Consider the following 17,631-nt stretch of genomic DNA (forward strand, 5'->3'; position numbering starts at 1 on the left):
TGATCCCAGGCAACCAGGGAGGCAGCAACTAAGGCTTAAGAGACACAGGGAGGGTCAGGGCCAAGGACCAAATGGTTGCTTACTGGTTTTGAAACTAGGAAGGCTCGCCTGCCAGTCGGCCCTTGTGGGGAGCTGGACACCAAGCTGGGCAGTCCTGGGTCCTCCCTGCATGAGCTGTTGTGCACATGTTGGCATTGGAACAGAGGAACCCTTGGGTTGCATGGCTGATTGGTGCCCTGCTTTTCTTCTCTCCCATAGCGCTCAGCCTTCTGTCTCCACCCCAGCAGTTGGCACCGGGAGCAGCAGGAGCCAAGAGGGGCTTAACAAGCCACGGTGCTGTCTAGCATTGGGTGGGTGAGATGGGTGCCTTGTAGTATACATGGACTATGCTAAGATAGGCCCTCCATTACTGGGAGCAGAAGCAAGGGGCCTTTGAGATGGAGATTGGCCTGCTGTTGCCAGTTTTTCGGGCTCACATCTTTCTTGCAAAGTGATTGGCTAAGGTTTCAGTCTGTTCTTGCTTGAGGCAAATTTCCTTGGAATGAAGTAAAGAAAAAGAGTGGGTTAAAAAAAAAAAGTCTTGGTGGAGTCACTTTGGGTCTATTAGACCGTGGAATTGTGCTTCTCAGTGCCTGAGGAAGTTTCCAGGTGTCTCTCAGTGCACAGTTGCTCACAGCTCACTTTGTTGGGGGAGCTTCCTGACTTGGCAGACAGAGGATTCAGCCTTTTTCATTCTTTTTAAAGTGAATAGCTTTAAAATAAAAAGTTACCCACATTTAGTCAGAACACACTGAGCTAAGGCAGTTCCTTTACAAATCTTCCTTCTCACTGAGGAAAAACAAAGCTCTTTAATTATCTTGGCTAGGCTAAGAAGCTCAGCTAGGACTGGGCTACATAATCAGCAGGCCTAGTGGAAAGTGAAAATGTAGAATCCTTGGTTCAAATGCTCTTAAAGAAGTTTGAGATGGTTCCTATGGCTCACACCGGCAATCCTAGCTACTAGGAAGCAAAGATCTGAGGACTGAGGTTCAAAGCCAGCCAGGACAGGAAAGTCTGTAACTCTTAGGTCCACTTAACCACCAAAAAGCCAGAAGTAGAGCTGTGGCTCCAGTGGTAGAGCACTAGTCTTGAGCAGAACAGCTCAGGGAGTGTCCAAGCCCTGAGCTCAAGCTCGGATAATGGTGCACATGCACACAAACAGAATTTTTTAAGTGAAAATATTTGCATTTATTGTTATAAAAATATTACTCACATCTCTACATATGAGAATTAACTTTAAGTGGTAAATAGCATTTCTATGCCAAAAGATAATTTAAAACTAGCTCTATTGTTTCCAGACTAGTTTTTTCTTAATGATCTTACATGACAACATAGAGTAGCAATAGCAGCTACAGAATTTTAAGATGATGACAAAAGAGGTTTAAACCAAGCCTCTGGGTTGTCCATGAAGTTGGCCTTGCACGCGGCCTTGCACCACTATTCATTCTGGTAAGATTGGAGAGTATGTGTTATATTCAGAAAACTGTGTCGGGGCTTAGGGTTGATGTGTAGAGTACAAACTTAATAGGCTTCTCACAAGGAATCTATAGTCAGATGTCTCATGAGAAAACTTAAATAATGGTGAAATACGTGTTTCATAGTCCAAGAGTCCACTCAAAAGAAAGGACTTCCTGAGAATTCTCTCTCCCTGACACTCAGGCTCCTTCAAGCCTGGAATGTAAAATGGGGTGATAGAAGTAAATTGGCCAATCTGTTCTTGTTTTTTGTTACATGTCTTTCTTGCTACACAACCTCTATACCTACTTCCTCTCTTTTCTGTAGCCCTCCATGTTCAAAATAACTTTACTTGAAAAAAGTGTTCACACAACATTTATCAAGCTAGGCTCTTGTCCTGGAGATAATGTGAAACAAACTCAACCAGTGACTACCTAAATGAGCATCTCTTACCTGACTTGCGGGGCTCAGCTTTTAGGGTATCTGTCCACTCTATATTTAAAGTTGACATGGACCAGGACTGAGTTAGGTTCAAAGGAGTCACATGAGAACAAAGCTTGGTCTCTGGCCCTAAGCTGTTCATGTCTCACACACTGTAGTCAGAGGGACTGTTTTCATGAAAACAGTAGGGTCATCCTCCCTGGCTTGGCCTGACTGTGTGCTTCTGGAAAATTCTATCAAGCAGGAAACCTGATATGGCTTAGTACCTTGATTAGTTCTATGGTAACAATAAGTGGTTTGGTTTTTGTTTTGTTTTGTTGTTGGTCATAGGGCTTGAGCCCAGGGTCTGGGCTCTGTCCCTGAGCTCTTTTTGCTCAAGGCTGGTACTCTACCATTGAGCCACAGCACTACTTCCAGTTTCCTGGTGGTTAATTGGAAATAAGAGTTCTTTCTTGCCCAAGTAGGCTTTGAACCACAATCCTCAGATCTCAGCCTCTTGAGTAGCTAGAATTACAGGTGTGAGCCACCAGCAACTGTCTAGTTTGTTTTGTGTTTGACAATTACTTCTAGTCTTTGTGGGAAAAAAAAGCCTGCCTGCTCTTGTTGCCTTATGAGTCTCTTAGCACAGGCACACATGCAGGAGGAGGCTTGTGACAGTGTTAGAAGCCTGATACTCAGTCCTGGGAGCTGAGCAGAATTTGGAGTGGTCAGCATACTGAGAAGATACCTTTCTAAAGCACTGTGATGAAGAAAGCATCTGGATAAAATATTTTAGCCCTCTTACTTTACATTCCATTAGTTTGATTTCCTCTCTTAAGATAAATGCAGCCACAAGCCTGAAAAGCAAGTTTCCAATTTGGAATGTGGTTTGGTTGTACAAATGGCTATGCTTTTCAGCAACATCAGTGACTTGGCTCACACAAAGAGATTTGTTTTTGTGGACTCTTGGATTGTTTGGGAAATATCCTGCTCTGATTCCAGATGGATCTCCATCCTCTCTTAGTTTAGATCTCAGTCTTCTCCATAAGGCCGCCAGGGACCGCAGCCTGTGGCAGAGCTCCCCACATTTCTCTGCCTTTGACACCCTGCTTCCCAGTGCCCCAGGGGATCCTGGGACCTTCTAGGGTCAGAAGGTATCTCTATTTTAATCCCCAGTGTCATAAAGAAGAAAAAGGCAGGGCTGGGCAGGTGGCTCAGTGGTAGAGTGCTTGCCTTGCATGCATGAAGCCCTAGGTTCGATTCCTCAGCACCACATAAGCAGGAAAAAAAGCCGGAAGTGGCGCTGTGGCTCAAGTGGTAGATTGCTAGCCTTGAGCTGAAGAGCTGAGGGACAGTGCCCAGGCCCAGAGTTCAGGCCCGACAACTGGGACCCCCCCCCCCAAAAAAAAAAAAGAAAAAGAAAAAGGCGATTGGGGCTAGGCATGGTAGTACATGCTTATAATCCTAGCTATTCAAAAGGCAGAGGCAGAAAAATTGTGAGTTTAATGACAGCCTGGGAAAAGTAAATGAGACATTATCTCAAAAAATAAAAAGGAAGTTAGGTGCTGGTGGTTCATGTTTATAATTTTAGCTGCTCAGGAGGTTGAGCTCTGGAGGACCTCAGTTTAAGGTCAGCCCAGGCAGAAAAGTTCACTAGACTCTATCTCCAATGCAATGAGCAAAAAGCAGAGCTGAAGGCATGGTTCAAATGGTAGAGCACCAGCCTAGGAAGCACAAGGCCCTGAGTACAAACCCCAGAATCGGAGGGGTGGGAGGAGAAAGCAAAAAGTCTAGGCTTGATGAAATACATACGTAATCCCAGCTACTTGAGAGGGAGAAGTAGGAGGATCACAGTCTATAGCTGCATAGGCAAAAGCATAAACCCAAACTAAAAAAATAAAACGATCTGGAGGCGTGGCTCAAGGCATAGAGCACTGGCCTAGTACGTGTGAGGCTCTGGAATTAATCCCCATTACTGCAAAAAGAAAGGAATGGAGGAAATAAAGGAAGGAAGGCAAAACGCAGACTATATGTGTTAGCACTACCTATCTCCTGCCAGAATTCCCTACACTTTTCCCAGCTTATATTGGACTATATGTGCATCTTATGTTGAGTCCCTAGATTTCCTATCCTTATAACTCCTACAGACAGCAAGACACCAAGGAAGGATTGAGCACCTTCTACTGACTCCCAGAGTGATTTCTGAAGCTGTTAACTGTAACTTACCCCATCGGCCCATCCTGAGATGCCCCACTGTGGAAGCCCAAAGAGCATATTCCTTTCTCTCCACAGATCTCCAGGACTTCAAGTTAGATGTGCAGCATGTCATTGAAGTGGACGAAGGAAATACAGCTGTCATTGCTTGCCACCTGCCTGAGAGCCACCCAAAAGCCCAGGTCCGATACAGCGTCAAACAAGAGTGGCTGGAAGCCTCCAGAGGTGAGCAAGTGGGCAGAAGCCCAGAGAATAAGCCAGTAAACAGCTGGCTTCCTTGTCTACTGTCAAACTGTGTCAGTATCTACTGCTTCCACCTCCCCTGGACCACACTGACAGTCCTGTTCTCAAGCTAGCCAGCTGTCTGCTATCTTCCTACTTAGCCTTGTAGGATGCTAAGGCAAGATTGGCATCCCTTACAGAGGGCCTCTGTCCTGTCATGGAAAATATCTTCATCCTTTGAGGCACTGGGAGATGTTTGGGATCAGCTGTCGTCTGATGAAGCTCTCAACCTGTGGTTACAGATGCTCCTGTGTGACCCCCTGATGCCAGACACACCCAGCACAACCCGAGAACCCCCAGAGCTTTGGGGTTTCTTGGTAGGAAGCGAGCTCTTCCCCATCCAGCACAGCAGTCTTCTTGGTGACACTGTATTGGGGTGCTGTCCTTTTTTTCCTGGTACCCTGATTATCTCAGTCCTCACAGCTTTTTGCTCATGCCACAGTAGGTGTGACAACTTCACCAGGGGAGCCACACTGTGCCATTGAGAAGGGGGTGTCCTTCAAGACAAAGTCACCCTTTTCCCACAAAGGACACAACTTGTCCTAACTTGACAACTCAAAATGTATACTGTGAAAGTACTCCATAGCTCTTCTCTTTATGAAAGGAAAACTCCAATCCTAACACTCAGAAGTAACTGAGAGGAGACAGCACGAATCCCCATGTCTCAGTGGAGGCTTGGCAGCGGCCCTCAAGGAAGCTCATCCATCTGGCACTTGTCTAAGCAACTCACACCTGCTGCCCAGCAGCAGGCAGGCACCAGGCTTGGTGACAACACCACTCCCAGGAGGGGCCACCCAGACAAAGCTCAGAGCTGACTGCCAGTGCTTTTCCTGCCAGGAAGCCGGCCACCCTAGTTGCTGGTCTGTGTAGAGCTGTGACTCCACCTCCAGTCTGGAGAACCTGAACCTTTGCCCAACCTCCTCATGCTCCCCCCCTTCCCCCAGCCCTACCCTGCTTCAGGGCCAAGAACAGACAAACCTTGGTAAGTCAGAGATGTGCAGAACAGACTTCTGGCGGCCATCATGCTGAGTGCAGGAGCTAGGGGTCAGAATATTTCTCACCGGCAGCAGACAGTCAATAATGAGGGGACACCAAGCTGTGACCATGACAGGGACTGTGACAGAAAAGGCCACCTCTCTCCCACGTGTGAAGCCCAGGCCCTTCTGCCCTTACAGAGGCTCCGAAGCAGCACACCTTAGACCTTTGTTAGAAGATGAGATCTGAGAGGTTAATTCACTTGCCTCAGATCATACAGTTCGTATCTAGCAGATCCAGAACTCAAGGCCAGGTCTGGCTGATCCCAAACCCTGAATTCTTGCTAGCCTCCCTAGCAACCTAAAAAGACAAACTGCATACAAAAGCATGAACTGGGAAGCAGCTGATCAGCCATGCCATGAGACAGTAGATTATTTCCTCACCATGGCCGTTCTACCCCATTCAGCATAAGGCTTGATGGGGAACATTTTAAGCTTGGACTGGTTCCCCTATAACCCTGGCTCTGTGGAAGCTGTGGGCCCAAACGCATCCTATTTTCCTCTTTCCTTACCCTCTCCACAGACAACTACCTGATCATGCCATCAGGGAACCTCCAGATTGTCAACGCCAGCCAGGAGGACGAAGGCATGTACAAGTGTGCGGCCTACAACCCAGTGACCCAGGAAGTGAAGACCTCTGGTTCTAGTGACAGACTGCGTGTGCGCCGTAAGGGCCAGATTCAGACGCCGGGGTGGCCTATTGCAGAGGGAGGGTTGGCAGAGCTGGGAAAGGTGGAGCAACATGGGCAATGTCTTCTTCCCCTTGCTTGGTGACTGGCTTCCTTCCTCTTGGGCTCTGTGTCTGCAGCCAGCTGACACGCAATGTGCTCATAAGCGCCCACATGCTCCCACATTGAGGTGAAAACCTTAATGGTTAAAATGCTCTTCTGAGCACTTTTTGAGGGACCCCAAATACCCAATGGAGTAGACATCGTAGGCAGAGCTAGCTGAGGACACCAGAGATGGATTTTCCCTAAAACAAATGAAGCTAGACCCCTCTCCAACTTAACATTTTATCTGGAATTTCAGATTCTCCCCTCCCACCTCCCCAAGAGGCTCTCCAAAATGTATAAATGAGCTTCAGGGTTTATCAGACCCCTGTCTGCCCCTGGCTGGAGCACATGGCAAAAGCAGAGATTTTTGTGCTCTTTGAAGGTCCCCGGAGAAGGCAGCATGCAGGAGAGTGATCTATATGGTTTCTCCTCCAGCAATGAGAAGGATCACTGCCCCCTGCACTGAGCCCCTGATAAAGTCACTGAATAGTGTTTGGGGGACCTTGCAATAGAAGAAATACATATCCCTAAAGAGCTCAACAGCATGCTCAGCTGTGGAGGGACACTGGGACTGGGCCCCATGATCTGGAGTTGGACACAAGCAGATCCTCGTCTCCCCTCTTTTCCTTGGCCTCGGGGTTTGCTGACTGAGGTCAAGCAGGAAAAATCACCCCCTCCATTTAGACTTTCTTCATGCTCTCATCTCCCTGCCAACACCTAGAGCTAAAAGTGCCTAAGTTCTGCTCATTGCCCTTGTTTCTAATAAGAAATTAAATAATTACCCTGCTTTATGTAGGTTGTAAGCCTCTGAAAGGCTGTTTGATCCCAAGCCCATATGTCTGGGACCCTCCTGGGGCCAAGTCACTCCACCCAGGAGGGGTGGCAGGGGGTGTCTATAGGAAGTAAAGGTCTCACACACTGTGTTCCCTCCCTCCCCCTCCTCCCCTATCTAGGCTCCACTGCAGAGGCTGCCCGCATCATTTACCCTCTGGAGGCCCAGACTGTTATTGTCACCAAAGGCCAGAGTCTCATCCTGGAGTGTGTGGCCAGTGGGATCCCACCCCCTCGAGTCACCTGGGCCAAGGACGGGTCCAACATTGCTGGCTACAACAAGACTCGCTTCCTGTTGAGCAACCTGCTCATCGACCCCACCAGTGAGGAAGACTCCGGCACCTACCGCTGCATGGCCAACAATGGGGTTGGGGAGCCCGGCGCGGCCGTCATCCTCTACAATGTCCAGGTGTTCGGTGAGTGTCTCCTCTGACCTTCCACTGCGCAGGGATGGAGGCCACTTGACAGGCAGGGATTCTTGGATTACTAGATTCAGGTCACTGGGTCAGAGCCCAAAGGTTGGTCTCATCAGAAATAAACATGGAAGAGACTTAAACAGAGCTGAGTGTGCAAAAGCAGCTTGGCAAGGTGGGCAGGCTCAAGAGGGTCCCAAGACCTCAAGCTTTTATGGGCTGTGTGGACATGACAGTAGTCATTCCTGGAAAACTGGGTGTTGTGTCCTTAACTCCTGCAGAATGCGTTATGTGTCATCAACTGCTGCCTTATGTTAGGTGAAGGGGTCCTTGGACTTTGGAGAGTCAGAAAGGGCTTTTCATTTTCTAAGGGCTATGAATATTTCAGGTTAGTGAAATACTGCTGTAGTCTGTTTATATCAGAGTGCCAGAATGTGATCGACATCTTTTCCTTCCTTTCCTTTTTTTTCTTTTTTTAATGTTAGTTCTGGGACTTGAACTCTGTACCTCATGCTCTTACACCAGCACCCAGCCTGTCTTTTCTTCCCCCCGCCCCCTCCTCCCCCAGTGGTGATACTAATAGCACTTCAGGCCTTGTGCTTTTTAGGCAGATGCTCTATCCCTTGAATCACACATCCCAGCCCTTTTTTTTTTCTTTAGTTATTTTTTTTTAGAGTCTCACATTTTTGTCTGGACTTCAGTCTTCCTATTTATGCTTCTTTTGTACTTGGAATAACATATATGTGCCATTGCATCTAAAGATTGATTGTGATGGAGTCTCATTAACTTTGATCCTCTGGCTCTCCATCTCCTGAGTAGCTGAGATTACAAGCATAAGCCTCCATGCCTAACTCAGGAGATGATCTTTGATCAACATCCAACCATCGGGTTTCCTAACTCCCCGCCTAACTCCCATATCCAAAGGTGAGGACCCACGGTTTCAATGTGTTCTGTTACCCTTTTCCTGTGGTGACTGCCCATAGGGAAAGCCAATGCTCAGGGGAGGCAAGAACCCCACTCCCAGCTCTGTCCCCTCCCAACCTGTATGGGTCGGGGTGGCTACTTACCTCCATTCTGCTTTACTGCAGAACCTCCAGAAGTCACTGTGGAGCTGTCGCAGCTGGTTATCCCGTGGGGGCAGAGTGCCAAGCTCACCTGTGAGGTGCGTGGGAACCCCCCTCCGTCCGTGCTGTGGCTGAGGAATGCTGTGCCACTCATGGCCAGCCAGCGCCTCCAGCTGTCCCGCAGAGCCCTGCGCGTGGTGAGCGTGGGGCCCGAGGATGAAGGCGTCTACCAGTGCATGGCTGAGAACGAAGTCGGGAGTGCGCATGCCGTGGTCCAGCTGAGGACCGCCCGGCCAGGTGGGTGCAGCCCAGGGGTCTGAGAGATTCCAGTTGAACAGATCCACAGCCTTTTTCTCAAAAGAAAATCAACTCAATGACTTTCAGACCTAAGTTCAACATTACATGAACTTATTCATTAAGGTGTGCAAGCAACACTAATGGAAGTTTCACCTCCGTATCTTTTTCATTTAATTTTTATTGGATGTTCCATATGTTAAAAAAGTCAAGATTCTTTCATCATCTCCACTAGACCATGCAAAGCAATTCAGTGTGTACAGAAATAATTTTTCCCTTATATATATTTTTTTTAATTTTAGTTTGCAGAATCTGTGGGGTTTTAGGGCTCTAGGGAACCAAGTTTGGCAATCAGTTCTCTAGAATAAAGAAAGGCAAGACTCTTTTTCTTTGCTTGAATTATTCCCATTGACAGCTAAACAGACACTCAGAACAGCATGATGAAGTCCCTACCTTCAGAAACCTTTGTATAAAGGAGGTAAAACTTCCTAAGGGATCAATTTGAGAAAAAGCAGCAATGAACAATGTAGTGCTGTGCCAGTATCATTTGGCATCCCTGTGCTGGGCTGAGGAGGGGCAGGAGCTGGTAGACTATGGACGCTTCCTGGAGGAGTTGCATCCTAACCTCTCTGGCCTCCAGATTCTCAAGGCAGCTCCAAATGGCTTCCTATGCCAGGCCACCTCAGTGTTGAAGGAAAATGCTCACACTATGCTCTGCTGTTGAGATCCCATAGTAAAGCCACTTGCCTCATCCCCAGTCCAGACAGGTGAAGGAAAGTGCAAATTGAGATCACTCACTATGGTAGTTTTCTTTGTCACTGTAACAACTTTAAGGGAGGAGAGATTATTTGGGCTCATAGTTTTAGAAGTTCCAGTCTGTAAAAGCCTGGGAACATGGTAGAGTGAACAACTCACCTCATAGCAGTTGAGAAGCAGAGAGAATGCCTGTCCCTACTCTAGATGATTTTTCTTCTTTCCCAATTTTATTCCACTTGGGCTCCCAGCCTAAGCAATGGTGTAGTCCATATTCAGAGTGAGTTTTTCTCACATAATCTGCTCATAGACACACCCAGATATGTGCTTTACTTATTTGGGAGGCATTTCTCAATCCAATCAAGTTGACAGGGTTAACAATCAAGTTCACCCCCTTGTTGAATTGATGCCCTCTAATCATAGCATTCTGCTCCTGGCCCTCGAAGGTGTATGGTCATCTTATAATGTGAATGTATTCTCCAAAACTCCTTCTCCCAAAGTCCCCACAGTCTTCCAACATTGTTCAAAAACCCAAGTTCAGTGTCTCCTCTGAGACTCAAGGAAACATGGTAGCGGTGAGTCCCCATTAAAATAAAAAGCAATTTATGTAGTTCCAATATCTAATGACACAGAGTAACCATTCCCATTTCAAAGGAAAGGAATGACATAAAGGAAGGATAGAATCAAAACAAGACTAAACCAGTAGGGCAAACATTAAATCCTGTGTGTCTCTCACATCTGAGCACATGGTGGTAAGATGTGGATCCCAGAAACCTTGAGCGCCTTATAGTAGGGGCTGCTATTAGCAGCCCACATGAGCTCTCTCCTCACTGGCTCATCTCATTGCCTGTCATTTTTTCTTGACAGATTTTTCACCTTGCAGGCATCTCTGACTTCCTGGAAACTCTGTTGCATCTTCTTCACCCGATAGCTTTACCATGGTGTCCTTAAGGGCTCCTCTGACTCTGCTTCACACTGCTTGACTTCCTAGTCTATCCTTGGAAATCTAGGAGAAAGCTTTCATGATCCTAGATATCTTTTACTCTGCTCCTTCCTGTACAACTATTCCTAGACACTAATGGGTACATCAAGATACGCTGCCAGCTAAATAGGTCTCTGATTGTCTACGTGGCTGAATGAGGGGAAACACTTCCCTAGGCAGCTACCCCTGAATGAATGAAAACTTCCATACCTTCAGCCTGCAGTGGGTGGGGTCTAGCCAATTCCCAAGACGCTCTTGGTGAATCTTCCCTATTGTCTTAGTGCACAGTGTACAGCTACTTGTTAGTATATCTAATCTTAGTAATCATGCCCTCTTTGTCCCAAACTACATAAAAAATTTCCTCTGCCAGATTAACTAGTCTGTTCCTTTTAAACTTAATGTCCCACAAAGTCCCAACACACATGACTTCTGTACCCAATTCCAAACAGAGTTTTCCTCCTCCTCTGCAACCCCATGAGCACAGCCTAAAGGCTGCATCCTATCAGCATTTCCCACAGAATCACCCACTAAACCCTACTGACAGCATTCTAAGACTTCACAAGCCCACGTCTCCAAACTTGCCCAAATTCCTCCCACAAACCAGTGCCAAAGGCTTAAGAACCACATGGCAGATTTAGTCACAACAACAACCCCATTCTCTGGTACCAATTTTCCTACATTAGTCACATTTTCCATCACTGAGAAAACAGAAGAAGAGAAATTATTTATTTTGACTCACAGCTTCAGAAATTTTCATCTATATTCCTTGGCTCCATTGACTTGGGGCTTGTGAAGATACAGAGCATCATGGCAGCAGGAGTGTGTGGCAGAGGTAGGAAACAGAAGACAGGAAGGGACCAGGGTCAGTTGTACCCTTCAAAAGCATTCTCTCAATGACTTCCTCCAGCTAAGTCCTACCTCCTAAACTTCCACCACCTCCCCAAAATGGCGCCACCATCTGGGAAACAAGCAATCAGCACATGAGCCTATGGGAAACAATTCATAGTCAAACCATGGCATCACTCAAGATGTACCTGCTCAGGACTTAGGAGGTCTGCAGGTTGCTAATGTGCTTGTCTGCCATCTCTGAGCTGTAGCAAGTGGCCCAGGCCAGGTCTCTAAGCGACCTTTCCCTCTGGCAGGGCAGAGGCACCATCCCTCTCTTCCTGAGCCTAGCTGTATGTCACAGGGCAGTCAATGGTGGTCTCCAGTCTTCTGTGACCTTATTATCAGTTTACTCCCTGGCAGATGACCAAAGTGGTACTCACTCCCTCCCTTCCCCTTCTTTTTCCTGCTGGATCCCTAGGCACGACACTGAGACCCTGGAGGGATGCTAAGCTAGCCACTTCCACACCTCCTGCACCACCGTCCAGATCCGGCGGCCCTGACCAGACGCTGAGGGAGCGCCCAGGGCTCACCAGGCCACTGACCTCGGTGCAGCCTGCTTCTCTGCAGTGTCCGGGCGAGAAGGGGCACGTGACCCCAGCTGAGGCTCCCATCATCCTCAGCTCTCCTCGGACCTCTAAGACCGACTCCTATGAGCTGGTGTGGCGGCCCCGGCATGAGGGTGGCAGCCGGGCACCCATTCTCTACTACGTGGTGAAACACCGCAAGGTATGGCCCTGGTATTGTCCTGCCACTTCCTGCTGGGTCCCTCTGTTTCCTAACCTAATGTTTTCCAAGGAGCTGGGCTGTAGGACGGGCAGTAGAACCCAGAGAAGCCGGAAAAGAGATGGAGTGAGTGGGGCATGGACCCTCAGGTCTGAGCCTTGTATACCTGTTCCCAGAAGCTAATGCCAGCTACTCGTCCAGAGACAATTAGCCAGCTCTTTTATATCACCACTCTCGCCTTCTTCATCTGTCATTTGGCCATGTTGTTTGGGCTTTGTAACCAAAAGTAAACTCTGCTGGGTACATACCTGCAGCAGCTCTGGCATGACAAGCTAGCTCAACAGCCAGCAAAACAAATATTTGTGAACAAGTGTTTTCCCTATGGGCTACAAAATGCCCCTCAGTTCTCAGAATTCACCATGACTACACTCTGACAAGCAGGCATTTGAGCTCCCCGCGGCTGACCATGTTGTTGAGACCTTCACAGAGGGGAGACTGTCCGGGAGGATGTTTTGGGAGCTGTTGGGGAGGGAATCCCGGCTGTGACAGGATGCAGGAACCGCACTGAGCCAGCCCCCGTGTCCCTGGACACTGTGTCCCAGGTAGAGGGACAGGGCCTCCACCACGGACGTGCTACTTTCTCTTTAAGGACAGTCAGTAGTAGAAAATTATTATTCTTAAAATGCATTCATTTGAAAAACAATGGATTGGTATTAGCAAATCGTAAATACTGAGTTTTCTAATGCATACACATTATTTTTGCTCCGAAAAGTGCCAGGTATACTAAGTAGAAGATATGGAGAAAAGAGAATCTATGAATGTAGAACAGGAAATATTCCCTTCTTTTCCATCTCAAAAAATGAATAAGAAATAAAAAATAACTCTGATCCTATAAAAGGCATTGGCTGCGCAGAAGCCAGAACCCAACTGATTACTCACATTCTGACTTTTTCGTTTTATATTCTTCTAGAAGACCTGGGGGCAAGATAACTCCCAGTGCCCCCTTGCAGCCAGGGGTGGTCAGCGTAGCCCCAGGCGGCCTCCTAGTAGGAGGCCAGCCCTCAGCCCAGAGCCTGCTCACCTCCTCCCAGGCAGCCAACAAAGGGGGAATGAGCTTGAAACAAGAAACAGCCTTGTTCAGCAATGGTCCAGGGCAGGGCTGCCCCCTACATTCTTATGTAACTGGACACCTCCACCAGGGTTGTAGACAAAGATCAGGAAAGGCCAAACATGCATGGTCCCCAAGAGACAAAACCCAATGCATGAGCAAGAATAATATTTTTCAGGCCAATAGGTGGCCAAGAAATTGCCCCATACAAGAGACAGGCTGGCAAAAACTGCTGTGGCGATCCGGAAATGCCAGGCTGAGGCCACATTCAACCTTCTCAGTGTGTGTGTGTGACAGTGACTAATTACCCTTGTGGTTCTTATTTTCATTTCTGGGCCCATTGGAAGTGGGAGGCCAGTGAGGGACAGGCAGAGGGAGAAGGGAGGGTACAGGGAACTGAGAGTCGGAACAGGAATCCTTTCTGGGTCTGGCTTCTGTTAGGCTCCAGCCAGGGCCCGGGAAGGGAAGGGGACGCTCAGAGGTGTTGGATGGATGTTGCAAAGGCAGAAGGAATCTTTAAAGGCAATCCTGCTTGTGGAACTCACGTGTCTTAAAGATCGTCACCCAAACAAGAGAATTCTTTAAAAAAAAATCAAAAGCATTTGTGTTCCATTTGTTTTTTCTTCTTCTGCCATGGGGGACTGGGTTTTTCAGTTGATATGCACTTTGTTCACGTGCACAAACACTCTCAGTTGCTGGTGCACTGCAGACCTTGGACTACTGTGTTTGGGTTTCCAGCACCACTGGGGAAATCTCAGTTTGTAAAAACCTCTCTCCTTGGAACAAATCCTGGAAGTCTGACATTAATGAGCCCAGTTCATTCCTGTCCCTTTGAATGGTAGGTTTTGTTCTGCTTTGGAATATTCTACTTGGGGATAAGAGCTTTCCCTACCAGCTGCTCTCTTTCTTCATCAAACCCTACTTCCAGTTCCAGTACACTCTTGGAGACTCACAGAGCTGACTGTTCAGAGCTTGTCCTAAGGGATGGCTGAGATGCAAGAATCTCCTTCCATCACCTGTTGGGGGCTGGGGACCCTGTATTTTTCTTCCGATTTAGAGAGCCCCACCATTAAAAAATTATTTGTAATATTACAAGTCATTCCTAATTGCTGTTATTCTTCTCCTTCTTCCGTTATTTCTTCCTTCTTTGTTCTCTTCTCTCCTTCCTCTTCCCTCCTCCTCTTCCTTCTTCTTCCTCTTCTCCACCTCTCTCTTCCTGTTCCTCCTCTCCCCTCTTCCCTCTTCCTATTTCTCCTCTCCTCTCCTCTCCTCCTCTCTTCTCTTGTCTTCTCCTCTCTTCTCTTGTCTTGTCTTCTCTTCTCTTCTCTTCCCTTCCCTTCCCTTCTCTACTCTGCTCTTTCTCCTCTTCTCTCTCCCTCCTCCTCTTCCTCCTTTCCCCTTCTTCTCCTCCACCTCCTCCTCTTCTTCCTCCTCCTCCTTCTTTTTGTCTAGTACTAGGATTTGAACTCAGAGCCTCCAGTTCTTTCTCATGCTTTTCACTCATGATTATCACTCTATCTCCAGATCTCACTTTTTGCTGCTTAATTGGAGATGAGAGTCTTTTGGATTTGTCTGTCCAAACTGTCTTTAGTTTGAGATTCTCTGATCTCAGCCTTCTGAGTAGGTAGGATTATAGGTTTGAGAGACAAGCTCCCAGCTCCAGTTTTTTAAATTCTAAGCAAGGACAGGGCGAAAGAGCAAGCAAAGAAAAGAGGATTCAATTGACAGAAACCTCATCAGTAAAGGATGCATGGGGAGAGAACCAGGGCAAAGGCCTGGAATTTGTTGGAAACCTCTCAATGCTAACAGCTTTATGTAAGTCACCTAATTTAACTTCAGAATAACCAAGGAATTTTATTTGCCTCATTTTAGAAATGTCAGCTTAGGACTCATAGAGTGAGGGAATTTGTTCACAGTTGTACAAGCAGGACTTGAACTCAGGACTTTCTGCCTTCATCCCCGGTCCTCTGGCTAGGACAGGTTACATTCGGAGTATGCTCTTTGGAGTGGTGACAGAGTGTCTGTGCTCACTGGTGCTGCAGCCTTGAACAGATAGATTATCTTTCTAAGCTTTGTCACCTCAGATGGGAATACTGTGACACTCTTGGGCTCCTGTGAGGACAAGTGGCGTTGTGTGCACAGGACAGTTCTGTGCCTTGCCCACCGTAGCAGCCATGGCCACCCTGGGAACTCAGGAAGTGTTGCCATCGCTGCTTATTGTGCTGCTTTTTTCCACCTCATTACTGCCTCTCACTAAACTAGAGACTGAGGAGCCCCGTGTGAGTGCTTCAGCACACAAGGAGGCCGAAAGTTGGCTGTGGAAGTCTGGGGAAGTACTGAGGCTGGGGGACCCCGTTAGACAGGCTCTCAACAATACCAACCAGGCCTTCTGATCTTCAGGGGTCAGTTGATGAGGAACCAGGAAGCCTGGCTTGACTGCTCCGCTGAGACCACTGGGAGGATCAGCCTGAGTTCAGCAGTGCCACCTGGCCCTAACTCATCCCATTGCCCACTTGGTTTCCATCCTTTTGCCTTCTTGGGCTCAGTTCTGCTCTGCTTGCAAACCACAGCACCCCCATCACCCAAGGGGAAGAAGCACTCCTTATACCAGCCACTTTCTCCAGCAGGTCACAAACGCTTCTGATGATTGGACCATTTCTGGCATTCCAGCCAATCAGCATCGCCTGACCCTCACCAGGCTTGACCCTGGTAGCTTATATGAAGTGGAGATGGCAGCTTACAATTGTGCCGGCGAGGGTCAGACCGCCATGGTCACCTTCCGTACTGGTAAGGTCAAACGCTGCGCCTAGCTTACAGTTTCCATGGGCTTAAGGGAGTTAAACCAGGTCCATGTGTAAAACTCTGCTCACCTTGTCTAGCTCTTCATATTCTGTCCTTCCTCCAGCCGCTGCCTCCTGGGGCTTGTGTGCCAGGCTGAAGTGTCATCATTTGGTGGTGGTGGTGGTGGTGGTGGTGGTGGTGGTCATGGGGCTTGAACTCAGAGCCTGGCACTATCCCTAAGCTGTTTCACTCAAAGCTAAGGCTCTACCACTTTGAGCAACAGCTCCACTTCCTGTTTTCTGTTGGCTAGTTGGTGATAAGAGTCTCTTGGACTTTTCCTGCCAGGCTGGCTTTGAACTGCCACCCTCAGATCTCAGCCTCCTGAGTGGCTAGAATGATAGGTGTGAGTCACCAACGCCTACCTGTAGTGTCACTTTCTACCAGGAGCAGCCCTCTCTGTCATCATTTTGTCCATCTTTCACACAAGGAGCAGCAGCAAAACGACTCAGAGCCAAGCAGGGCTGGGAATCAGATCCCACTTCAGTGTCCTGTGTTTCTTGTTTGTGTCACTTGGTCATAGCCCTTGGCAGATTCTCAGGCAAAAAGGACTCTGTAGGAAGGGAATCTAGTGCCTCTCTGACTGATCCCAACCCATTTCTACCCAGGACGGCGACCCAAGCCCGAGATCATAGCCAGCAAGGAGCAGCAAGTCCAGAGAGATGACCCTGGAGCTGGTCCCCAGAGCAGCAGCCAGCCGGATCATGGCCGCCTCTCCCGTAAGCCCAGCAGCAGTTAGGGGAGGTGGTGGAGAGCGGAAGCACAATCAGAATGAACTACATCAGAGCTCAGACAGCCCCTTGCTGCAGTGGGGTTTGGGTTCTATAAGTCCAGGAGTTCTGGTGATATTCTCTTGACATTACTCCAGTTTCACCACAATGAGAAAAGGAAAACTGGAGCTTTTCAAATAAAAGATGAGCCAGCCAAACCCGGGAATCACTGACTCCCTGGATCTAGAAAGCCCTGGCTGTGCATGCTGGCTCTGCAGAACTAGGGGCCAGGGATTTGCTAATTCCAGGGTAGAAGACTATAGGAAGGAGAAAGCCCTTTCAAGCCAGGTCTGGTCAGACTATATAGCATCACCTGATGGTGTCCCTGACTCCTGACTCTTCCTCACTCTGCATGGTCCTCCAGCCCCAGAAGCTCCCGACAGGCCTACCATCTCCATGGCCTCAGAGACCTCGGTGTATGTTACCTGGATCCCCCGTGGGAACGGTGGCTTCCCAATCCAGTCCTTCCGGGTGGAGTACAAGAAGCTGAAGAAAGTAGGCGACTGGATTCTGGCCACCAGTGCCATTCCTCCCTCGCGGCTCTCTGTGGAGATCGCTGGTCTCGAGAAAGGTAAGGGTCTGGCGCTCTTCTCCTACCCGGTCCCCCGCTGCCCTGCCCATGGATAGGCTGGGAGAGGAGGAGCCACCATGCCGGGCCTTCTCTATACTCCAGACAAGTCCTCCACCCCTCAACGTGCTTGTGGATGCAATCCGTGGCCCTCAGTGCCACAAATCCTCCCTTCCCCCTCT

General features: G+C 48.4%; 1 protein-coding gene across 2 annotated transcripts in view; it reads left to right on the forward strand.

Moving 5' to 3' along the window:
* Positions 1-17,631, forward strand: part of Boc (BOC cell adhesion associated, oncogene regulated) — a 38,525-nt gene that overhangs the window by 13,985 nt on the left and 6,909 nt on the right. The window contains exons 3-10 of one of the 2 annotated variants that reach the window (XM_042676868.1): positions 4,207-4,353; positions 5,968-6,111; positions 7,171-7,464; positions 8,550-8,822; positions 11,861-12,168; positions 15,898-16,060; positions 16,720-16,830; positions 17,246-17,452. In XM_042676868.1, the coding sequence (XP_042532802.1) occupies positions 4,207-4,353; positions 5,968-6,111; positions 7,171-7,464; positions 8,550-8,822; positions 11,861-12,168; positions 15,898-16,060; positions 16,720-16,830; positions 17,246-17,452 (1,647 nt within the window). The remainder of the gene's footprint in view (positions 1-4,206; positions 4,354-5,967; positions 6,112-7,170; positions 7,465-8,549; positions 8,823-11,860; positions 12,169-15,897; positions 16,061-16,719; positions 16,831-17,245; positions 17,453-17,631) is intronic. The other variant, XM_042676869.1, reaches the window with a different exon arrangement.

The sequence above is a fragment of the Dipodomys spectabilis genome, unplaced genomic scaffold, assembly GCF_019054845.1.
Source record: "Dipodomys spectabilis isolate Male_0828 unplaced genomic scaffold, ASM1905484v1 ptg000032l, whole genome shotgun sequence".
NCBI classification, from domain to species: Eukaryota; Metazoa; Chordata; class Mammalia; order Rodentia; family Heteromyidae; genus Dipodomys; species Dipodomys spectabilis.